This window comes from Coregonus clupeaformis, chromosome 1 (genome assembly GCF_020615455.1).
Source record: "Coregonus clupeaformis isolate EN_2021a chromosome 1, ASM2061545v1, whole genome shotgun sequence".
In the NCBI taxonomy this organism is placed as follows: domain Eukaryota; kingdom Metazoa; phylum Chordata; class Actinopteri; order Salmoniformes; family Salmonidae; genus Coregonus; species Coregonus clupeaformis.
In genome coordinates, this window is record NC_059192.1 from 55,627,028 (window position 1) to 55,653,219 (window position 26,192).

General features: G+C 45.0%; 1 protein-coding gene across 1 annotated transcript in view; it reads left to right on the forward strand.

The window, feature by feature from the left end:
* Window positions 1–26,192, forward strand: part of LOC121570887 (protocadherin-15-like) — a 481,652-nt gene that overhangs the window by 391,029 nt on the left and 64,431 nt on the right. The window contains exon 26 of the mRNA XM_041882214.2: window positions 22,043–22,137. Coding sequence (XP_041738148.1) covers window positions 22,043–22,137 — 95 coding nt within the window. The remainder of the gene's footprint in view (window positions 1–22,042; window positions 22,138–26,192) is intronic.

The following is a 26,192-nucleotide window of genomic DNA, read 5'->3' on the forward strand; positions in this document are numbered from 1 at the left end:
AAAACTGTCCACATTTACTTTTCATCAGCCAACAAGATGAGTAGGCAATCTACTATTCCCAATAGCACAAACATTGACCTTTTCTGTGCGAGAAATAAATATTCCAAACATAGTCTGGGACAGTTGTGGGATGCGATAGATCCCAGATTAATACAACCACTAGCATCCCCCAAAAAAATTTAAGCATTGAGGCTGACGCAACAAATCAGAACATTTAGCTTAAAATGTTGATAAACTATTATGCTATTTCTTCACATTATAAGCGCAGCAATGTGCACACGGCAGTAGCCTATAAGCACTAATGTTCCAAAATGCAATCAATTAGCGGGAAAACACTGTTCTTAAAAGTGACCACAAATGTGATTATGCATGTAATGCTTTTATTATAAAGGTGCATTTTTATGGTGAAAATGATCTTCCCCAAACTTGAAACTCACGTGCTGCGTATGTATGCCAGTTAGGCTCTACATCCGTTGTAAGGTGAATTAATGTGCTTCATTTTAAGAAGTTATTTGGCCACTTTAGTTTTGATACAAAGCTTATCAAAACTGTAGGTCTATAGGCTAGGCTACATGAGGTGTGCAACTATGATTAGAAAAAGTCACAAAAAAAAGCATGCCCTGTTTCTTGCCTTACTGCACACAAGCTGGGAATAATTCACAAGTGATAATATATAATTTACAAGTGATAGGCTAATATTGTTACACATCAGACTATTGTTGATTTAATCTTTACATATACTAAGTAATATATGTGTGAAATTTGTTTTGATTTAGAATGGACCATTATCATGCACCTGTCTCAAAACAGGGGCAGGGGGGGGAAATAAATGTCATCTATGCACTTAAATTGCGAATGGAGGACGCTTTTCCTTTGGTTCATTTTCATGCCAGCCAGGTAGGCTATACTCCTGTTGTAAAGAGAAGCAATGTGCTTAATATTAGGAAAGTTGAGAAGTAAATATAGTAGGTCTAGCCTATAGAAAGCTGATGGGATCCTCCTCTTTTTAATAGAGGCCATCACCCTGTTTTCTCACGCTATTGCATAGCCTACAGAAATGTTGCACAACATGAGCTCATGGGCTCTCATGAAGTGTTTGATTACATTGACGATTATATTTGCATTGATGTCAGAGTGATTAGAGGGACAATAGAGTGCTGAGTATCAGGCAGTTAGCAAGTTTGGTAGGCTACTAATGACCATCTGCAGCATCAGAGCTTGGAGAAGCCTAATTACCGTGACTAAACGGTCACATGGAATTTGACTGCCGTCATTACTCATGACCACCGGTGTGGTGGTAATACAATCACCGTAACAGCCCTACCCACATCCCCAGCTTGCCAGCTTGCCTGGCACCCAAGTTGCTTCAAATCAAACTGGAACATTTCTCAACTCCTTCAATTTGGACCTACCTCCTCCACCCCACAACTCACTGTACTTCACTTTTGAGCGAAGGTTTCTGTTGTTAAAACCAAATAATGCTGTGAACTCTCTGTCTGGTAGGGTTTTGAACAGCTCTGCCTCCCTGACAACCTCCACAAGACTTTGATGCCACTAGACTTTGATACCTCCAACTCAGCGTCTGTGGTGTTTATCAAGTCCTCGAGGACATCGATGGACTTGCTAAGCCTGTCTGCTGCTTGCTTAGTCATGTTTGGACCCAGGCCCTTCAAAAATGACTTTAAGAAGTTGAGTTGTTCCAGGTGTAAGTCAAGGGGGATATTCTTTCCCTTCCTATTCCATAACCTGTTCCAGGTAAGACTGTGCCAACCGAGAGGAAAGAGTGGCATTAACTTACAAAGTCAGTAGAAGAGTACTTTAGGCATATTAGCTATGGCCATAGGCCTTGTAGAACAACTGGGCTACAGATAATATAACTGATAGATTTATTGACAGGAAAAAAAAAACTTCACACAGCCATTGAAGAGTGGGACAACATTCCACAGGCCACAATCAACAGCCTGATTAACTCTATGCAGAGGAGATGTGTCACGCTGCATGAGGCAAATGGTGGTCACACCAGATACTGACTGGTTTTCTGATCCATGCCCCTACCTTTTTTAAAGGTATCTGTGACCAACAGATACATACCTGTATTCCCAGTCATGTGAAATCCATAGATTAGGGCCTAATGAATTTATTTCAATTGACTGATTTCCTTTTATGAAGAACTGTTACTCAGTAAAATCTTTGAAATTGTTGCATGTTGCGTTTATATTTTTGTTCAGTATATTTACAAAACAGATGAGAAAGATAGCTGTTCATTCAGGCCTGTCACAGATTCTGCCGAGGCTGCCCCTCCTCCTTGCTCGGGCAGGTTTCGTCGTTCGTCGTCACCGGAGTACTAGCTGCTGCCGATCTATGTTATATGTTTCTATGTTCTACCTGTTGTCAGATTGTTTCACACCTGTTGCCCATCTTGTAATTACTCCGCCCCTATTTAACCCTGTGGCTCCCATTGTGTTCTGTGCGTGTTTGTTGTTTGTTCGCTGATGTCGTTGGTGAGCGGGTTTATTCCTCCCTGCGTGGAGGCTTCTTGTTTCTTTACGTGTATTAGTAAAGATACGTTTTTCATTGAGTTCTGTGTCCTGCGCCTGACTTCAGTCAACCGCATACACTGACATCGTGACAGAAACACACACCACGATGGAGTCAGCAGGAACGACTGGATCTACGAAGACGATGGAAGAACGAGTCCAACGTCAAGGGACAATGATCCAGAATCTCTGTGCTACGATGGAACGAGTGTTCCAGATGATGGAGCAAATAGAGAGAGGTGGTATCCCTTCACCATGCCCAACCACACCACCACCTGCTACACTGGCTAGCACTTCGCCACCTGGGTCCAGGGGAATTCGGCTCTCGCTCCCGAGGGCATATGACGGTACACCTGCCGGGTGCCAGGGATTTCTCCTCCAGGTAGAGCTTTACCTGGCCACCATTCACCCGGCGCCCTCGGGATACGAGAGCGTGTCCGCCCTCATCTCCTGTCTATCAGGGAAGGCGCTTGAGTGGGCTAACGCCTAGTGGGGGAATATAGACTCGAGAACTGTCCGCTACGTGGATTTCACCCGCCGCTTCCGGGCGGTATTCGATCATCCACCGGAGGGGAGTATGGCGGAAGAACGGCTGGTCCACCTACGACAGGAGATGAGGAGCGCGCAGGATTTTGCGCTGGAGTTTAAGACTTTAGCAGCCAGCGCGGGATGGAATGAGCGGGCCCTTATCGACCACTACCGTTGCAGCTTAAGAGAGGACGTCCGTCGGGAACTGGCCTGCAGGGACACCAATTTCAACCTGGACCAACTGGTGGACATGTCCATCCGGTTGGATAACCTGTTGGCAGCCCGCGGACGTTCTGATGGGGGTCTGTCCATTCCATCCCCCAGCACCTCTGAGCATACCCCCATGGAGCTCGGAGGTGCTGCAGGTAGGGAGACTGGGAGAGAGACTGTCCCCTGCAAAGTGTGGCCGCAGAGGACACACTGCTGGTCGGTGCAGGGGAGGGTTCTCAGGAGGTCGAGGCAGCAGGCAGAGCACTGGTCGACCGTCTCAGGTGAGTAGGCACCCGACTAACCCAGAGTTCCCTGTTGCTAATATGTGTATTGACATTATGTTTCCAGATTTTTCTCCCCATTCCCAGCATAAGGCGCTAGTAGATTCAGGCGCGGCTGGGAATTTTATTGATCGCCAGTATGCACGTAGCCTAGGGATTCCCACAGTGTCTGTTGATAAACCTTTCCCTGTTCACGCATTAGATAGTCGCCCGTTAGGGTCAGGCATAATCAGGGAGGTCACCGCTCCACTGCTAATGACGACGCAGGGGGGTCATGAGGAGAGGATTAGCCTCTATCTGATTGATTCTCCTGCGCATCCTGTGGTGTTGGGACTTCCCTGGTTAGCCATTCATGACCCCACGATTTCATGGCAACAGAGGGCTCTCAAGGGATGGTCCAGTCAGTGTTCAGGGAGGTGTTTAGGAGATTCCTTGGGGGCAACTTCGGTGGAAAGTCCAAACCAGGTTTCCACCATGCACATTCCATCTGAGTATGCCGATTTGGCTATTGTCTTCAGTAAAAAGAGGGCGACTAAATTACCACCCCATCGTCCGGGGGATTGTGCGATAAATCTCCAGGTAGGAGCTGCACTTCCCCGGAGTCACGTGTATCCTTTGTCTCAGGAGGAGAAGGCAGCTATGGAGACATATGTCACCGAATCTCTGAGGCAGGGATACATTCGGCCATCCACTTCACCCGTTTCCTCAAGTTTCTTTTTTGTGAAAAAGAAAGATGGTGGGTTACGCCCGTGCATTGATTACCGTGGCCTAAATCAGATTACCATCAAGTACAGCTATCCATTACCTCTGATAGCTAGTATGACGGAATCATTGCACGGGGCACGCTTTTTCACAAAATTGGATCTTAGGAGCGCGTACAACCTAGTGCGTATCCGTGAGGGAGATGAGTGGAAGACGGCATTTAGTACCACCTCTGGACATTTTGAGTATCTGGTCATGCCATACGGGTTAATTAATACTCCTTCAGTTTTCCAATCATTTGTGGATGAGATTTTCAGGGACCTGCACGGACAAGGGGTAGTGGTGTATATTGATGACATCCTTATATACTCCACTACACGGGCCGAGCATGTGTCCCTGGTGCGTAAGGTGCTTGGAAGACTGTTGGAGCATGACCTGTATGCTAAGGCAGAGAAATGCCTGTTCTTCCAGGAGTCCATCTCTTTCTTGGGGTACCATATGTCCGCGTCAGGGGTGAGGATGGAGAGTGACCGCATTTCGGCCGTGCGTAATTGGGCGACTCCAACCACGGTAAAGGAGGTGCAGCGATTTTGGGGTTTTGCTAATTACTACCGGAGATTTATCCGGGGCTTTGGTCAGGTAGCAGCTTCCATTACCTCGTTACTGAAGGGGGGGCCGGGTGCGCTCGGTGGTCAGCGGAGGCGGACAGGGCTTTTAGTCGTCTGAAAGACCTGTTTACCTCGGCTCCAGTGCTGGCTCATCCGGACCCCTCTTTAGCCTTCACGGTTGAGGTGGACGCATCCGAGGCTGGAATAGGCGCTGTACTGTCTCAGCGCTCGGGTACGCCACCTAAACTCCGCCCCTGTGCCTTCTTTTCGAAGAAGCTCAGCCCGGCGGAGCGCAACTATGATATGGGGGACCGGGAGCTGTTGGCTGTGGTCGAAGCTCTGAAAGCGTGGAGACATTGGCTTGAGGGGGCTAAACACCCTTTTCTCATTTTGACTGACCACCGCAATCTGGAGTACATCCGGGCAGCGAGGAGGTTAAACCCTCGCCAGGCAAGGTGGTCCATGTTTCTCACCCATTTTGTTTGCACCCTTTCTTACAGGCCAGGTTCCCAGAACGCTAAGGCAGATGCTCTGTCCCGACTGTATGACACGGAGGGGAGTTCCGTGGAGCCCACTCCCATACTTCCGGCGTCGTGTCTGGTGGCACCGGTGGTGTGGGAGGTTGACGTGGAGATCGAGCGGGCGTTGCGCAACGAACCCACTCCTCCTCAGTGTCCAGAGGGTCGTGTGTACGTACCGCTTGATGTTCGCGATCGGTTGATCTATTGGGCTCACACGTCACCCTCCTCTGGTCATCCTGGTATCGGTCGGACAGTGCACTGTCTTAGTGAGAAGTACTGGTGGCCCACCTTAGCTAAGGACGTGAGGGTTTATGTTTCCTCCTGCTCGGTGTGCGCCCAGTGTAAGGCTCCTAAACACCTGCCCAGAGGTAAATTGCAACCTCTACCCGTTCCACAACGACCATGGTCCCACCTATCGGTGGACTTCGTGACGGATCTTCCCCCCTCACAAGGGAACACCACGATCCTGGTCGTTGTGGATCGGTTTTCTAAGTCCTGCCGCCTCATTCTGCTGCCCGGTCTTCCTACGGCCCTACAAACAGCTGAGGCCCTATTTACACACGTTTTCCGGCACTACGGGGTGCCTGAGGATATAGTGTCTGATCGGGGTTCCCAGTTCACCTCTAGGGTTTGGTGGGCGTTCATGGAACGTCTGGGAGTCTCGGTCAGTCTGACCTCAGGATTTCACCCCGAGAGTAACGGGCAGGTGGAGAGAGTAAACCAGGAGGTGGGTAGGTTTCTGAGGTCATATTGCCAGGACCGGCGGGGGGAGTGGTCAGTTTACCTCCCCTGGACAGAGATAGCCCAGAACTCCATCCGCCACTCCTCTATTAACCTGTCTCCGTTCCAATGTGTATTAGGTTATCAGCCGGTCCTGGCACCTTGGCATCAGAGCCAGATCGAGGCTCCTGCGGTGGAAGAGTGGTTTCGGCGCTCGCAGGAGACCTGGAACGCTGCCCATGTACATCTGCAGCGGGCCATCAGGTGGCAAAAGGCGAGCGCCGACCGCCACCGCAGTGAGGCCCCGGTGTATGCACCGGGGGACCGGGTCTGGCTCTCGACCCGAAACCTGCCCCTTCGCCTGCCCTGCCGGAAACTGGGTCGGCGGTTTGTGGGGCCATTTAAAGTCCTGAGGAGATTGAACGAGGTATGTTATAGGTTACAACTTCCTACTAATTATCGTATTAACCCCTCGTTCCATGTGTCTCTCCTCAGGCCGGTGGTAGCTGGTCCACTCCAGGAGTCGGAGATACGGGAGGTTCCTCCGCCCCCGCTGGACATCGAGGGGGCACCGGCGTACTCGGTTCGGTCCATATTGGATTCGAGGCGTCGGGTGGGGGGCCTGCAGTATCTCATGGAGTGGGAGGGGTACGGTCCAGAGGAACGGTGCTGGGTTCCTAGGAGGGATATCCTCGATCCATCCATGTTGAGGGATTACCACCGCAATCATCCCACTCGCCCCGCGCCGCGTCCTCCTGGCCGTCCCCGAGGCCGGTGTCAAGGGGGGGGGACTGTCACGGATTCTGCCGAGGCTGCCCCTCCTCCTTGCTCGGGCAGGTTTCGTCGTTCGTCGTCACCGGAGTACTAGCTGCTGCCGATCTATGTAATATGTTTCTATGTTCTACCTGTTGTGTCAGATTGTTTCACCCTGTGGCTCCCATTGTGTTCGGTGCCTCTTTGTTGTTTGTTCGCTGATGTCGTTGGTGAGCGGGTTTATTCCTCCCTGCGTGGAGGCTTCTTGTTTCTTTACGTGTATTAGTAAAGATACGTTTTTCATTGAGTTCTGTGTCCTGCGCCTGACTTCAGTCAACCGCATACACTGACATCGTGACAAGGCCCTTTGGCTCGATGCAATCTAAGCAGTCGATCCTGTGTCTCTCTCTCTGTAACAATTTCATCACAATATTGCCCCCTCTGGAAGAAAGGTAAACTTTCTTAATACCCCAGAATTTCAAGGTTGAGGCGATAATCACAGGAAGTAGGGGCAGCACCCCCTGATAAATCACAATGCAAAAATAATGAATATATATTTTTTAAATTGTTTCGCCTTTAATACTCCTGTAATATCACCCCCCCCCCCACCCCCAAGAATAAATCTCCTCAGCACTACTGTCCATTACTGTCCTTTGCATTAGGTTAAAGCAAGGCATATAGCTAGCTTATTGTCTTTGAGAAGGTCCGTTACTCATGCACTACTAGCTAGCACTTTAGCTAGTTAGCTGTTAGCTATGAGTACAATTAATGTACAACATAGCACATCAAATTATGTAGTTATATTGACCATTTGTATGTGACGTGAACCTCACACACAACAATCCCCATGAGGTTCTCTCGATAACGCTACACTGTTGATGACAGCATATTCTGCCACTTCTCGTTCAGCAACCAATAGTCTGGGCTACCGAAAACAATCTGTCAACGTCATTGGAGGATATCTGCATCATTACTTAAACCGAGCTGCATAGCAGTGATCCCCAGCTTCGCAGCCTCTCTGATCTGGTCCAACTGCTAATTTTTGGGGGGACTACCATTGGAGCTAGCTGGTAAATCAAGCTCTTGCCTAACCCAGTCGGGAGAAGAGCGAAAACATCTTCTCTTCCCAAGAAAAACCTTCAATGCAGTTATTTGATGTTCTTTCAATGTTGGTATTACTCCAGTTCTGATATAACTTCTGTTATAGCAGCATCAACACCAACCTCCTCAAGAGCAGCCATTTTTGTTATGACTTTCGACTTCGCGGACAGTATAAGCGCTTCTCGTTGTTGTCATCTACTAAACCACCTCCACTGATTATCAGTGGATGCTGATTGGTCCGGCCATATGGTGGCGGGAAGGGAGGGGATCAAACTATTTCAGTCTAGTCGTGGCCAGACTTTATCAGAGTAGCGAAACAGAATGTAAGCTTGCGAGATCAGGATGGTTCATACAAGGCTAGCGATTCCCAGCATCAGTGCTAATAGGGCTTTTAGACTCATGTACTGCAATATGACATTGTGTCAAGATAGACCCTACCAGTGACCTACGACCTGGTTCATATACTCCTATACACTCATATACTCTGTCCTCTGGGCTTCAGACCCACTGAGTATACTCAACCCACTTTCTTAAATACAGGCAGCAGAGATACAGTGTGTGTGTGTATGCGTGCATGTGTTGGCACAGTAACGTTCCCCCCTGTGGGGCGCAGCACGGTTTGTATTCCTCTGCCATGTCTCATCGACGTCACTCTGCGCTTGGCCCCGGGGCTTGGCGCTCGCTGACACCTCTGTGTGATGCTTCGCTCACTGGCATGTCATTCACACTTTCTCATGCAGACACAGTGGAGAGAGTCACTTTCTCTCTTTATTTTTCTCTCTCTTCATCCCACTAGAATATACCCACTTGTTTGCCTCACACTAATTTAAGTTCCTTGTTAGTCACGTCCCTCTCTGGATTTACTTGTAGTTTTTGTCTTTGCATTTCATTTTGGGGTGGTTGCAGACTACTGAACTCCAAAGTGTGGGTGTGCTCTGAATTCTACCTTGTTCTGACACATGCACACATGGACACCACACACGCAGTGGTGGAAAAAGTACTCAATTGTCATACTTGAGTGAAAGTAAAGATACCTTAAAAATGAAAATGACTCCAGTAAAAGTCACCAAGTACAGTGGCTTGCGAAAGTGTTCACCCCCCTTGGCATTTTTCCTATTTTGTTGCCTTACAACCTGAAATTAAAATGGGTTTTGGGGGGGTTTGTATCATTTGATTTACACAACATGCCTACCACTTTGAAGATGCAAAATATTTGTTATTGTGAAACAAACAAGAAATAAGACAACCCCCTAAAAAAATAAAAAAATATAACACTGTCGTGTCATCAGAAAACGTAATGATGGTGTTGGAGTCGTGTTCCGCATGCAGTTGTGGGTGAACAGGGAGTACAGGATGGAACTAAGCACGACCCCCTGAGGGGCCACCGGATTGAGGGTCAGCGTGGCAGATGTGTTGTTGCATACCCTCACCACCTGGGGGCAGCCTGTCAGGAAGTCCAGGATCCAGTTGCAGAGGGAGGTGTCAGTCCCAGGGTCTTGAGCTTTGTGATGAGCATGGAGGGCACTATGGTGTTGAATGCTGAGCTGTAGTCAATAAACAGCTTTCTCACTTAGGTGTTTCTCTTATCCAGGTGGGAGAGGGCAGTGTGGAGTGCAATAGAGATTGCATCATACTGTATTTGGATCTGTTGGGGCGCTATGCGAATTGGTCCAGGGTGTCTGGGATGATGGTGTCAAAGCATTTCAGGTCTACAGATGTGATTGCTACAGTGCGATAGTCATTTAGACAGGTTACCTTCGTTTTCATGGGCACAGATACTATGGTGGTTCGCTTGAAAGATGCAGTGCTGGAAAAAGTACCCAATTGTCATACTTGAGTAAAAGTAACGATACCTTAATAGAAAATTACTCAAGTAAAAGTGAAAGTCACCCAGTAAAATACTACTTGAGTGAAAGTCTAAAGTATATGGTTTTAAATATACTTAAGTATCAAAAGTAAAAGTTGTCAAAAATATAAAGAGTAAAGTAAAGTACAGATACCCCAAAAAACTACTTAAGTAGTACTTTCAAGTATTTTTTACTTAAGTACTTTACACCACTCGAAAGATGTAGGTATTACAGACTGGGCCAATAATAGGTTCAAAATGTCAGTGAAGACATCTGCCAGCTGGTCAGCGCAAGCTCTGAGTACTCGTCCTGTTAATCCGTCTGGTCCCGCGGCCTTCTGAATGTTAACATGTTTAAATTTCTTACTCACATCAGCTATGGAGAGCGCGATCACACAGTCATTCAGAACTGCTGGTGCCTTCATGCATGGTTCAGTGTTGCTTGCCTTGAAGCGAGCATAGAAGGCATTTAGCTCGCCTGGGAGGCTGGGCAAATCACGGCTGGGTTTCCCTTTGTAATCCGTGATAGTTAATTGTTTTATTATTATTTATTGTTTGATGGGGTAGATCAGCTTTAATATTGCAGATATATTGCAATTTCCATCAGTGTAATTGCCTGCATGACTTCCAATCCCCCATATGTTTTTTTAACAAATATATATACATTACATGTCAAAAGTTTGGACACACATACTCATTCAAGGGTTTTCTTTATTTTTAGTATTTTTTACATTGTTGAATAATAGTGAAGACATCAAAACTATGAAATAACACATATGGAATCATGTAGTAAACAAAAAAGTGTTGAACAAATCAAAATATATTTTATATTTGAGATTCTTCAAATAGCCACCCTTTGCCTTGATGACAGCTTTGCACACTCTTGGCTTGTTTTAAAAATAGTGATATTTGGGAGATGATTTCCTTTTCAAATAACTGAAAGTGAGAGGTTGTAATCTGAATTAAGGGAAAAAAGACCATTCTTGAACATGGGGTGAGACAATCTTAATAATTTGCTTGAGAACCGGTTCGGATTTAAGTACAACTTGTCTATGACTGAAGCTTTTAGTGATAGGTCTAATGCTTTAATATTTAATAATTTTTGTCCTCCGAATTCTATTTCATTATATAAATAGTCCCATTTAATTTTGTCTGGCTTGCCGTTCCAAATAAAATGGAATATTTTTTTCTCGTATAATTTAAAAAACTGGGCGTAGGCAAGACCATAAGCAAATAGGTAAACTAGGATAATACAAAAGGGTGATTTTTCCACAAATAGACAGGTATTTACTGTTCCATGGTAGCAAGATCATATCTATTTTTTCTAAATTTCTATTAAAATGTATTGGAGTTAAATCATTTATTTATTTTGGGATATGTATTCCGAGTATATCCACATCACCATCAGACCATTTTATTGGTAAACTACACGGTAATGTAAAAAATTTATTTTGTTAGTGATCCAATTCGTAAAATAGTACATTTATCATAATTTGGTTGTAATCCATAGAGGTTAGGAAATGTATCTAGATCCTGTATGAGGCTGTGGAGGGATTCAAGTTGTGGATTTAAAAGAAAACATGAATCATCAGCATATAATGACACCTTTGTTGTTAAGCCCTGGATTCCTAATCCCTTGATATTATTGTTGGATCTGATTTTAATAGCTGACATTTCGATGGCCACAATAAATAGATACGCCGATAATGGACAACCTTGTTTTACTCCTCTTGACAGTTTAAAACTTTCTGAGAAATAGCCATTATATACAATTTTACACCTAGGGTTACTATACATGATTTTAACCCATTTTAAAAGAGATTCTGCAAAATTGAAATGCTCCAGGCATTTATATATAACCTCTAGTTGTACTTTATCAAAAGCCTTTTCAAAGTCAGCTATGAATAGCAGGCCTGGTTTCCCAGATTTTTCCTAGTGTTCTATTGTTTCCACTACTTGCCTTATATTATCTCCAATGTATCGTCCATGCAAAAAAACCTGTCTGATTAGAATGAATAATGTCCGACAATACCTTGTTAATTCTATGCGCTATACAGTGGGGAAAAAAAGTATTTAGTCAGCCACCAATTGTGCAAGTTCTCCCTTTTAAAAAGATGAGAGAGGCCTGTAATTTTCATCATACGTACACGTCAACTATGACAGACAAAATGAGATTTTTTTTCTCCAGAAAATCACATTGTAGGATTTTTTATGAATTTATTTGCAAATTATGGTGGAAAATAAGTATTTGGTCAATAACAAAAGTTTCTCAATACTTTGTTATATACCCTTTGTTGGCAATGACACAGGTCAAACGTTTTCTGTAAGTCTTCACAAGGTTTTCACACACTGTTGCTGGTATTTTGGCCCATTCATCCATGCAGATCTCCTCTAGAGCAGTGATGTTTTGGGGCTGTCGCTGGGCAACACAGACTTTCAACTCCCTCCACAGATTTTCTATGGGGTTGAGATCTGGAGACTGGCTAGGCCACTCCAGGACCTTGAAATGCTTCTTACGAAGCCACTCCTTCGTTGCCCGGGCGGTGTGTTTGGGATCATTGTCATGCTGAAAGACCCAGCCACGTTTCATCTTCAATGCCCTTGCTGATGGAAGGAGGTTTTCACTCAAAATCTCACGATACATGGCCCCATTCATTCCTTTACACGGATCAGTCGTCCTGGTCCCTTTGCATAAAAACAGCCCCAAAGCATGATGTTTCCACCCCCATGCTTCACAGTAGGTATGGTGTTCTTTGGATGCAACTCAGCATTCTGTGTCCTCCAAACACGACGAGTTGAGTTTTTACCAAAAAGTTCTATTTTGGTTTCATCTGACCATATGACATTCTCCCAATCCTCTTCTGGATCATCCAAATGCACTCTAGTAAACTTCAGACGGGCCTGGACATGTACTGGCTTAAGCAGGGGGACACGTCTTGCACTGCAGGATTTGAGTCCCTGGCGGCGTATGATGGTACTGATGGTAGGCTTTGTTACTTTGGTCCCAGCTCTCTGCAGGTCATTCACTAGGTCCCCCTGTGTGGTTCTGGGATTTTTGCTCACCGTGATCATTTTGACCCCACGGGGTGAGATCTTGTGTGGAGCCCCAGATCGAGGGAGATTATCAGTGGTCTTGTATGTCTTCCATTTCCTAATAATTGCTCCCACAGTTGATTTCTTCAAACCAAGCTGCTTACCTATTGCAGATTCAGTCTTCCCAGCCTGGTGCAGGTCTACAATTTTGTTTCTCGTATCCTTTGACAGCTCTTTGGTCTTGGCCATAGCAGAGTTTGGAGTGTGACTGTTTGAGGTTGTGGACAGGTGTCTTTTATACTGATAACAAGTTCAAACAGGTGCCATTAATACAAGTAACGAGTGGAGGACAGAGGAGCCTCTTAAAGAAGAAGTTACAGGTCTGTGAGAGCCAGAAATCTTGCTTGTTTGTAGGTGACCAAATACTTATTTTCCACCATAATTTGCAAATAAATTCATTAAAAATCCTACAACGTGATTTTCTGGATTTTTTTTCTCTCAATTTGTCTGTCATAGTTGACATGTACCTATGATGAAAATTACAGGCCTCCCTCATCTTTTTAAGTGGGAGAACTTGCACAATTGGTGGCTGACTAAATACTTTTTTCCCCCACTGTAGATGTATACTTTATTTTGAAATGTATATCCCTCATCTGCACAAAATTGAAAGCGCTCTCTCACAACCCCTGCTCACAGACACACATTGGTTCTTGGATATGCAACCATTTCCTTTCTCACTGACTTAACGCCACACTTTTCCAAACACAGAAACGCACACAACACCTTCAATCACAATACATCCACACATACCCACATAATGTGCCTTCTATGTCTTCTGTTTGCTATGTTTTTATCTCCACTATGTTGATTGAGTACTTTTGTGTTGTAATTAGTTATATTTGAAGATATATTATTTCGCTTGTTATCATTTCTTCTACGTCTTATCCCTTTATAAAATACTATAAATAATATAGATGTGTTTTATTATTACAATCCCTACCATGGCTAGTATTGGGTGTTCCATTATTCGACTCTATTAGAACTTTCAGAATAGCCATGGAGTAGTCTTTGTGTCGCGGAATATTTGGTTGTCAATACAAAGTTTATCGACTACGAGAGCAACACGCTTCCCTTTTAATCTATTTTCCTTGAACATTGGGTACAGAACTTTGCGCCGTTCTGCAATCTCCCTTGGGAACTGATCAATCATGCCTATTTTTGTGCCAGCAAGTCTTTTACCTAAGCATTTAATCATTAATTTATCCTTAAAGAAAGCAAATTTGACAACGATTAGACGCTCATATCTGTGTCCTCTTTGTCCAAAACAGTGTACACTTTCGAGTTGGATTTTATCGACAGCATCGAGCTGTAAGAAAGAAGTCCTTCACTATTTTTCCGGGAACCTCTCCTTCTTTTTCTTGGATAACCAAGTACTATATTTCCTCTCATAGATCGAGTCTGTTTGTCTAGTAAGGCTTCTCTAAGAAAGATGTTCTCATTTTTAAGTTAATTAACGTCCGTTTCTATCTTAGTGACTGTCCCTTTTAGCTTTTTTTAGCTTTCTCCATTATCGCAGCATTTTCGTCACTCATTTCAAGGCTCGCCTTCAACTCCTTTACATCCTTACTGACTAATTATAGTATGCCCTGTTTGTCATTTATCGACTTCAACAGATCGCTTTCCACACTTACCAGTCCCAGTGTTGAAAAGCATAAATCATCTGTATCTGTCGAGGAGTCACATTTTCTCTTGGAGATTGATCCTCCTCGTTTATCCTCCGTCATGTTTGAGTGTTGCTTGTTGTTGTAATATTTGTTCCTACATTTCTCTAGCCTTATGATTTGTTTTGTGTTATTATCCAGAATTAATGTTATTACCCACGAGTATATGAAGTGCTAATATTTAGTCTAACTTAATGATATTGAATATTACGTTTTTATCTTGAGGTGATTCGCGCCTCTGTGTGTTCAATACGCCATCTTGACTACTGCCGATGTTTGTTTGTCTCCACTATGTCTCTAATCTGTGATAGATTGCATGCCCTGCCACATCCGACGAGCATCAGATCCAGCATAGTAGGATTCGATCTTAGTCCTGTATTGATGCTTTGCATGTTTGATGGCTCATTGGATGTCGTCGGAGGTCATAGCGGGATTTCTTATAAGCGTCCGGATTAGTGTCCCACTCCTTGAAAGAGGCAGCTCTAGCCTTTATCCCAGTGTGGATGTTGCCTATAATCCATTGCTTTTGGTTGGGTTATGTACTGTGGGGACAACGTCGTTGATGCACTTATTAATGAAGCCAGTGACTGATGGGGTAAACTCCTCAATGATATTGGATGAATCCCGGAATATATTCTAGTCTGTGCTAGCGAAACAGTCCTGTAGCTTAGCATCCGCTTCATCCGACCACTTCCGTATTGAGCTTCACTGGTACTTGTTTGAGTTTGTTCTTGTAAGCAGGGATCAGGAGGCTAGAGCTATGGTCAGATTTGCGTAAGGGAGGGTGAGGGAGAGCCTTGTATGCATTTATGTGTGTGGTGTAAAGGTATGTGTTGTAAAAGTGATCTAGGTGAGTTGTGTTTCCTCTAGTTACACAGGTAACATGCTGGTAAAAATGAGGTAAAATGAATTTCAGTTTCCCTGCATTAAAATCACCGGCCACGAGAATCGCCGCCTCTGGATGTACATTTTCTTGTTTGCTTATGGCCATATACAGCTCCTTGAATGTGGTCTTAGTGCCAGCATCGGCTGCCGTCCAATCTTGACGATGCATGGAATATTTTATATATCCTGGTTGAGCCACGACTCCAAGAAACATAGGATATTAGTTCTTCAGGTCCCGTTGATAGGATAGTCTTGAAGGGATCCCGTCCAGTTTGTTCTCTAGTGATTGTACATTCGCCAACAAAACAGAGTCCAATGGCAGTCTAGATACTGGCCGACGTAGTCTAATCAATGGGCAACAGAGCCAGTGGTAGGCCTACACAGTAGCGTTGTATAGTGTTAGCCTTAACTAGAGTTACAGACATGCTAACCTAGCCCAACCATTGCCTTGCTAGTTTTCCAGGGTCACTTACATTGTTTTTTACTCTAGCAACTCCGGGAGCCATTACCACACAGCATCACCTCATTAGCTTCCATAACATTTGTGTTGGCCTTTGCCAAGCCTCTCTCAGGTATCACTATTAAACCTTCTACAAAGAGCACACTTCTCATAAATAGGATTGATTCATAAGTGAGTGTAAAGTGGAGGGTCTCTAATTATAGGAAAAGGATGTGAAAGGCTTAGACAGCAAGGGCCCAGTTGTGAATTGGAGCTGTGATTTATTCACCCATGCTTGCTTACTGATGTGATACTGGAAGTTGCTCAATGTCAGGACCTAATGTTCACCATGTTGTGTCCATGCTTTGTAAGAGCACACACGAAGTTACAGTATGTTGTCTCACTGGAGATTTGTACAGATTTCTGTACATGCTGTATCAAAATGACCCTTGATATTCTGTCTCTCAAGACATTATTTATTCAGATATACACAGACACGTCTAAAGCACCCGATATTCACTTTAAGATTATAGTGCATTTGGAAAGAATTCAGACCGCTTCACTTTTTCCAAATGTTGTTACATTACAGCCTTATTCTAAAATAGATTCAATATTTTTTTTCCTACACACAATACCCCATAATGACAAAGTGAAAACTGTTTTTTAGAAATGTTTGCAAATAAAAAAATAAAATCAGAAATACCTTCTTTACATAAGTATTCAGACCCTTTGCATTCAGACCCTTTGCTATGAGACTCAAAATTGAGCTCAGGTGCATCCTGTTTCCATTGATCATCCTTGAGATGTTTCTACAACTTGATTGGAGTCCACCTGTGGTAAATTCAATTGATTGGACATGATTTGGAAATGCCCACACCTGTCTATATAAGGTCCCACAGTTGACAGTGTATGTCAGAGCAAAAACCAATTCATGAGGTTGAAGGAATTGTCTGTAGTGCTCTGAGACAGGATTGTGTCGAGGCACAGATCTGGGGAAGGGTACCAAAACATTTCTGCAGCATTGAAATTCCCCAAGAACACAGTGGCCTCCATCATTCTTAAATGGAAGAAGTTTGGAACCACCAAGACTCTTCCTAGAGCTGGCTGCCCGGACAATCTAAGCAATCGGGGGAGAAGGGGCTTGGTCAGGGAGGTGACCAAGAACACGATGGTCACTCTGACAAGGCTCCAGTTCCTCTGTGGAGATGGGAGTACCTTCCAGAAGGACGACCATCTCTGCAGCACTCCACCAATCAGGCCTTTATGGTAGAGTGGCCAGACGGAAGCCACTCCTCAATAAAAGGCACATGACAGCCCGCTTGGAGTTTTCCAAAAGGCACCTAAAAGACTCTTAGACCATGAGATACAAGATTGAGTAAAACACTTTCTAAAAATCGAAAGTAATCCGACAATAGGTAGTTTGTGGGCACCGCCATATTAGTTTTTTTCGCGTCAACCAAAGATAAGACAAGGAGACAAGATGAGTTTGGTCTGTTTGCAGTATGCTTGTTGAAGGGGGTGTGTCGTCTACCATCATTCACTTCCGGAAGTTTACTCGAAAGATGAGTGAACTATCCATTCACCTCATTTTGTTAAAACATCTTTGGTCTGACAGACGTTTACGTGACACCCAGAATGCACTGTATAACGTCAACAAACATGGCGCCACACATAGCTGGCAAATAGTTTAGCATTAGCTCATCATAATCAGTACAACCTTCAAAAAAGTATTTTACAAAGATCATATGTGTCCATTACAATCTATGCAAGAATCGGAATGCATGATTTGTCACCAGTACTTGAAAACATGTGAATAAAACTGTAAATACATTATGCTCCATACATACATTGAGGCAAGAGACAGAACTAGTCTGTTTGGTAACATTGATAATAGACCAGACACTAACTAGAGGTAAGAGACAGAACTAGTCTGTTTGGTAACATCGCTAACAGACCAGACACTAACTAAAGTCTATTAATCTAAAGTGGAAGTTGGGAGAGTTATATTTGAGTGTTTCAGTGAAACGTGAGGGAGGCCCCGCTCTCTTGCTTTCCCAGATGCTTAGTTAATTTCATTCCGATCTCCTTTGCATTATTGTAGCCTTTTCTGTAGCCTGTCAACTATGTGTCTGTCTATCCCTGTTCTCTCCTCTCCGCACAGGCCATACAAACGCTTCACACGGCGTGGCTGCTGCCACTCTAATCTGGTGGTCCCTGCGCGCACGACCCACGTGGAGTTCCAGGTCTCCGGTAGCCTCTGGAACTGCCATTCTGCGGCCAACAAGGCAGAGTTCATCTCAGCCTATGCCACCCTCCAGTCCCTCGACATCTTGGCGCTGACGGAAACATGGATTACCACAGAAAACACTGCTACTCCCACTGCTCTTTCCTCGTCTGATCATGTGTTCTCTCTTACCCCGAGAGCATCTGGTCAGCGCGGCGGTGGCACAGGAATCCTCATCTCTCCCAAGTGGACATTCTCTCTTTTCCCCCTGACCCATCTGTCTATCTCCTCATTTGAATTCCATGCTGTCACAGTCACTAGCCCATTCAAGCTTAACATCCTTGTCATTTATTGCCCTCCAGGTTCCCTTGGAGAGTTCATCAATGAGCTTGACGCCTTGATAAGTTCCTTTCCTGAGGATGGCTCACCCCTACCAGTTCTGGGTGACTTTAACCTCCCTACGTCTGCCTTTGACTCATTTCTCTTTGCCTCCTTCTTTCCACTCCTTTCCTCTTTTGACCTCACCCTCACACCGTCCCCCCCTACTCACAAGGCAGGCAATACGCTTGACCTCATCTTTACTAGATGCTGTTCTTCTACTAATCTCACTGCAACTCCCCTCCAAGTCTCCGACCACTACTTCTTATAATTTTCTCTCTCGCTCTCCTCCAACACTACTCACGTTGCCCCTACTCAGATGGTAATGTGCCATCGCAACCTTCGCTCTCTCTCTCCCGCTACTCTCTCCTCTTCCATCCTATCATCTCTTCCTTCTGCTAAATCATTCTCCCTCCAATCTCCTGATTCTGCCTCCTCAATCCTCCTCTCCTCCCTCTCTGAATCTTTTGACTCTCTATGTCCCATATCCTCCCGGCCGGCTCGGTCCTCCCCTCCTGCTCCGTGGCTTGATGATTCATTGCGAGCTCACAGAACAGGGCTCCGGGCAGCTGAGCGGAAATGGAAGAAAACTAGACTCCCTGCGGACCTGTCATCTTTCCATTCCCTCCTCTCTACATCCTCTTCCTCCGTTTCTGCTGCTAAAGCCACTTTCTACCACTCTACATTTCAAGCCTCTGCCTCTAACCCTAGGAAGCTCTTTGCCACCTTCTCCTCCCTTCTGAATCCTCCTCCTCCTCCCCCTCCCTCCCCCCTCTCTGTGGATGACTTTGTTAACCATTTTGAAAAGGATGTTGACGACATCCGATCCTCATTTATTAAGTCAAATGACACCGCTGGTCCTGCTCACACTGCCCTACCCTATGCTTTGACTTCTTTCTCCCCTCTCTCTCCAGATGAAATCTTGCGACTTGTGACGGCAGGCCACCCAACAACCTGCCCGCTTGACCCTATCCCCTCCTCTCTTCTCCAGACCATTTCCGGAGACCTTCTCCCTTACCTCACCTCGCTCATCAACTCATCCTTGTCCGCTGGCTATGTCCCTTCCATCTTCAAGAAAGCGAGAGTTGCACCCCTCCTCAAAAAACCTACACTCGATCCCTCCGATGTCAACAACTACAGACCAGTATCCCTTCTTTCTTTTCTCTCCAAAACTCTTGAGCGTGCCGTCTATAGCCAACTCTCCTGCTATCTCTCACAGAATGACCTTCTTGATCCAAACCAGTCAGGTTTCAAGACTGGTCATTCAACTGAGACTGCTCTTCTCTGTGTCACGGAGGCTCTCCGCACTGCTAAAGCGAACTCTCTCTCCTCTGCTCTCATCCTTCTAGACATATCTGCTGCCTTTGATACTGTGAACCATCAGATCCTCCTCTCCACCCTCTCCGAGTTGGGCATCTCCGGCGCTGCTCACTCTTGGATTGCGTCCTACCTGACAGGTCGCTCCTACCAGGTGGTGTGGCGAAAATATGTCTCCGCACCACGTTCTCTCACCACTGGTGTCCCCCAGGGCTCAGTTTTAGGCCCTCTCCTATTCTCTCTATACACCAAGTCACTTGGCTCTGTCATATCCTCACATGGTCTCTCCTATCATTGCTACGCAGACGACACACAATTAATCTTCTCCTTTCCCCCTTCTGATAACCAGGTGGCGAATCACATCTCTGCATGTCTGGCAGACATATCAGTGTGGATGTCGGATCACCAACTCAAGCTGAACCTCAGCAAGACGGAGCTGCTCTTCATCCCAGGGAAGGACTGCCCGCTCAATGATCTCGCCATCATGGTTGACAACTCCATTGTGTCCTCCTCCCAGAGTGCAAAAAACCTTGGCGTGACCCTGGACAACACCCTGTCGTTCTCTGCTAACATCAAAGCTGCAGCCCGTCTGGTGGTCAACCTTCCCAAGTTCTCTCACGTCACCCGCTCCTCCGCACATTCCACTGGCTTCCAGCTGAAGCTCGCATCTGCTACAAGACCATGGTGCTTGCCTATGGAGCTGTGAGGGGAACAGCACCTCCTTACCTTCAGGCTCTGATCAGTCCCTACACCCAAACGATGACATTGCGTTCTTCCACCTCTAGCCTGCTGGTCCCCCTACCTCTGCGAAAGCACAGTTCCCGCTCAGTCCAGTCAAAACTGTTCGCTGCTCTGGCACCCCAATGGTGGAACAAGCTCCCTCACGACGCCAGGACAGCGGAGTCACTGACCACCTTCTGGAGACACTTGAAACCCTACCTCTTTAAGTAATACCTGGGATAGTATAAAAGTAATCCTTCTACCCACCCCCACACAATATATAAAATAATAATAATAATAATAATAATAATAATAATAATAATAATACATAAAAAATGTAAAGTGGTTGTCCCACTGGCTATCATAAGGTGAATGTACCAATTTGTAAGTCACTCTGGATAAGTGCGTCTGCTAAATGACGTAAATGTAAATGTAATACATACGGTATGCTACAATGAAAACAACAACAAGACATACATAAAATAAGGCACTTAGTTGGATAGGAACGCACACATGTCCAAAGTTATTATTTGTAAGGAAAACAACAATGAAGGCAATGCGTGGGCCAGCCAGAAAATGTGCCAGGGGGGGAAACTTTGTGCAAGACTGTCTCGGTTTGAGGGCAGCGCAGGTTAACTGTTGCATAACAATCATATTTTGGAACAGTGAGTGCATTCTGACATCACGCACATAAAAAACCTCACGCTAGGGCGACCGTTAGCGATATTAGGAACTCACACATGAAAAGGTTAATCCAGAGATTTTATTTTTTTACCCATCCACCACCCCCTGTCTTCGGAGGACACATATATTTTCTCCTACATATACATACATTTTCCATACTCATTTTCCATACATGGTACTTTTATATACAGCAATCACATAAACTCTTTAATCCCACCATCAGCCACTCTCAAACCCATCCCACCTACAGTATCACCATAGACACTCTTGTTTGGTTTCAAGGGTGGTCTATGATTGCAGAGATTCTTACCTTTGCCTCGATTCGGCAGTCTCATCCAGAGCATCATGGCATTTGTAGTTATGTATTATAGCCACATTAGCAGCTAATTACCATTTCATTTTGGGGGGGTAAATACAGGCAAATATATTGATAAAAGTCACCTTGTCTGATAGAGATTTACATGGTTATCAAAACATCACACCAGGGTAAGCCTACACGAAACACAGCCCTTATTTTAAATGTTTCTAAAAGTTGTGAACATTTTTATTTGGACAACTTGAAAACACAGACTTAATGTGCACTGGAACTTGTCAAATTAAAGTAAAGCGTTAATTGCTATTGTAGAAATGTTTAAAAGTGTGAATATTGTTTTGTTTAGTGAAAGTTTTATGTGTGCCATATTCAACAGTGTGTCTGCTAAATGTGGTGGGAAGGAGCATAGTGTCTGTCAGATAAACAAAAATATTTTCACAATTGATTTTCTCAGTGGTAAAGTCTCCAGGGATGTTTAGTAATGTCCTCTCCATCTCTGTCTCCAGGTTTGCTATTGTCAGTGAGCTGGCCCCAGTAGGCAGACCGGTGGGCAGCATCCTGGCAGCCGCCATCAACCAGACCATCTTCTACTCCATCGTGGGAGGAAACGAAGGCGGTAAGTGCAGACATTACCCTCCAGTGCCATAGATAGAAGAAACACTCACCAAAATAGGAAAAGGTCACATTTCTGTCTTTTAAATTATTGCAATAATGTGCAATCTATTGAATAATGTACAATCCATTCTACAAAAATTGGTTGCCTACTTAGCCTTTCAATGTCTGAGTGCTGAGAAGGCCTGAAAAGCACAATTGCATCCAGGGAAATCAAGAGTGGAGACGTGCAAAAGGTTAGCCCCTGTCTAAAGGTCAAAGGAGGGCGGTACAGAGCAGAGATGAGCAGGCAGGGGCGGCTGCCAATTATGAGGCTAGTGATTTCTACTCTCCTGAAGTAGCAGCCATGGAGAGTGACTGTCAGGGAAGGGAGAACAGGTGGCTGAGACCACAGTGGAAATGTTATTTTATCACAGTCTATTTCCATGTCTATGAAGTCAATGTGCAATAGTATTTATCAATGTGTGATGTACAGTCTACTCCTGATTAATGCATTGACTTGGGAATGTCCCAAATGTGTGCTTTAAACCTGAGCATCTGGAACGAATTAAATGTAACTCTTAAACAGAGTGTGCACTTACAGTATCAGCGGCTGGGTGCCAAAAGTATAAAAAAAACAATAGGTTATAATTTTATTTTCTTTTTACCTCTCAGATGTTAAGTCCCCTATATGGGGGGCTTTGAGTGGGTGTGGACTGGTTCCAACAAAATGTTTGTGTACAAAGCGTTCTGTGAACGTCATAGAGTCCTGTGCCTTATAGTGCCAGAAAACCCCATCCGTCTGCTCTCCGTTACCACTCTCTCAGTGGAGCTGACTTGAACAAGGTAGGGGGGGTATACAGAAGATAGCCCTATTTGATAAAAGACCAAGTCAATATTATGTCAAGAACAGCTCAAATAAGCAAAGAGAAATGACAGTCCATCATTACTTTAAGGCTAGAAGGTCTGTCAATACGGAACATTTCACGAACTTTGAAAGTTTCTTCAAGTGCAGTCGCAAAAACCATCAAGCACTATGATGGAACTGGCTCTCATGAGGACCGCCACAGGAAAGGAAGACTCAGAGTTACCTCTGCTGCAGAGGATAAGTTTATTAGACTTACCAGCCTCAGAAATTGCAGCCCAAAATAAATGCTTCACAGAGTAAAGTAACAGACATATCTCAACATCAACTGTTCAGTGGAGACTGTGTGAATCAGGCCTTCATGGTCAAATTGCTGCAAAGAAACCACTACTAAAGGACACCAATAATAAGAAGAGACTTGCTTGGGCCAAGAAACACGAGCAATGGACAATAAACCGGTGGAAATTTGTCCTTTGGTCTGGAGTCCAAATTTGAGATTTTTGGTTCAAACCGCCGTGTCTTTGTGAGACGCGGTGTGGGTGAACGGATGATCTCCGCATGTGTATTTCCCACCGTAAAGCATGGAGGAGGTGTTTTGGTGTGGGGGTGCTTTGCTGGTGACACAGTCTGTGATTGATTTAGAATTCAAGGCACACTTAACCAGCATGGCTACCACAGCATTCTGCAGCGATACGCCATCCCATCTGGTTTGGGCTTAGTGGGACTATAATTTTTTTTCAACAGGACAAAGTCTCCCGAGTGGCGCAGTGGTCTAAGGCACTGCATTGCAGTGCTAGCTCTGCCACTTAGTTCCAAGATGGCGTAGTAGTGCAGTTCTGTTTTTGTCGTGTGTCTGTAAATAGCCTGTAAATACCCTGTTTTTTTGTATTTTTCATACATATTTCCCTATCAGACTTTTCATCCTTCTACAAAATATACTTTCCTGCAACCCGCCTCACTCAATGTGGAACGGATTCTATTATTGACTTACCTTTTATCTAGAATCTCCAGTTGAAACTAGCTAGCCAGCTAACTAGCTACTTGCTATTAGCCACAGTTAGCGGTATTTCACCCAGAACATTGGATTTTTTTTTCTGCGGGATTAATTTAATCACTGGACATTAATCACTGGATATTCGGCCAGTCTGCACAGCGCGTTATCGACCCAGAACATATCAGTTTTTCTGCCGGAATCACTGAATCACTGGACCTTCAACTCCGGTTTCATCGCTACCAGCTAGCTGCAACAAAATGGACGCTGTGGTCTGGCTAATCATCCTGAGCTAGGCCCATCTCCCGGCTATCTACCTCTCTGTCAACCGGACGGGACCACCTAGTGTTGACACGGAGCCCCGCCGATCCTACACGACTGGTCTGCCGACGAAATCGTCTGATGTGGTTACGACGTCGACCACGAAGATTCCATCTGCTAGCCCCGGCCCGCTAGCACACGCTAGCCGTGGCCTCTTACTCGCTAGTGCTTTAGCAGCCTCCGAACTATCCTATTGCTGTTCACCAGACCTTTGATAACTCAGCTACACAGCTGATGTCTGCTGGACTGTTCCTTTTTACGGTACTACATCCTGTTTATGTTTAGCCTCAGCCCAAACATGGTTAGCTTATTGTTGTTTCGGTTATTTCTAATTGTACTATTTCACTGTAGATCCCCCAGCCCAGCTAAACCTGCCTTAGATAGCTCCTTTGTCCCACCCCCCATACACACGGAGACCGACTCAATTGATGCCTCCAATGATGCTATCTCTTTCATTGTTACCCAACACTTAGGTTTACCTCCACTTTACTCATATCCTTCCATATCCTTGTCTGTACATAATGCCCTGAATCTTTTCTACAACACCCGGAAATCTGCCCCCTTTATTCTATGTACCTAACGCACTAGAAGACCAGTTCTTAAAGCCTTTAGCCGTATCCTTATTCTAGTCCTCCTCTGTTTTTCTGGTGATGTAGAGGCTAACCCAGGCCCTGCAGCCCTCAGTATCACTCCTACTCCCCAGGCGCTATCATTTGCTGACTTCTGTAATCGCAAAAGTCTTGGTTTCTTGCACATAAATATCAGAAGTCTACTTCCTAAGTTTGAGTTATTCACTGCGTTAGCACACTCCGCCAACCCTGATGTTCTAGCAGTGTCTGAATCCTGGCTCAGGAAGGCCACCAAAAATTCTGAAATTTCCATCCCCAACTGTAACATTTTCCGTCTAGATAGAACTGCCAAAGGGGGTGGTGTTGCAATCTACTGTAGAGATAGCCTGCAGAGCTCTATCATACTATCCAGGTCTGTGCCCAAACAGTTTGAGCTTCTACTTCTAAAAATCCACCTTTCCAGAAATAAGTCTCTCACTGTTGCCGCTTGCTACAGACCCCCCTCAGCCCCCAGCTGTGCCCTGGACACCATATGTGAATTGATTGCCCCCCATCTATCCTCAGAGTTCGTACTGCTTGGTGACCTAAATTGGGATATGCTTAACACCCCGGCCATCCTACAATCTAAACTAGATGCCCTCAATCTCACACAAATTATCAACGAACCTACCAGGTACAACCCTAAATCCGTAAACATGGGTACCCTCATAGATATCATCCTGACTAACATACCCTCTAAATACACCTCAGCTGTCTTCAACCAGGATCTCAGCGATCACTGCCTTATTGCCTGCGTCCGTAACGGGTCCGCGGTCAAACGACCACCCCTCATCACTGTCAAACACTCCCTAAAACACTTTAGCGAGCAGGCCTTCCTAATTGACCTGGCCCAGGTATCCTGGATGGATATAGATCTCATTCCGTCAGTAGAGGATGCCTGGTTGTTCCTTAAAAGTAATTTCCTCTCAATCTTAAATAAACATGCCCCATTCAAAAAATACAGAACTAAGAACCGATATAGCCCCTGGTTCTCCTCAGACTTGACTGCCCTTGACCAGCACAAAAACATCCTGTGGCGTACTGCATTAGCATCAAATAGCCCCCGTGATATGCAACTTTTCAGGGAAGTTAGGAACCAATATACACAAGCAGTCAGGAAAGCAAAGGCTAACTTTTTCAAACAGAAATTTGCATCCTGTAGCACTAACTCCAAAAAGTTTTGGGACACTGTAAAGTCCATGGAGAATAAGAGCACTTCCTCCCAGCTGCCCACTGCACTGAGGCTAGGAAACACTATCACCACCGATAAATCTACAATAATCGAGAATTTCAAC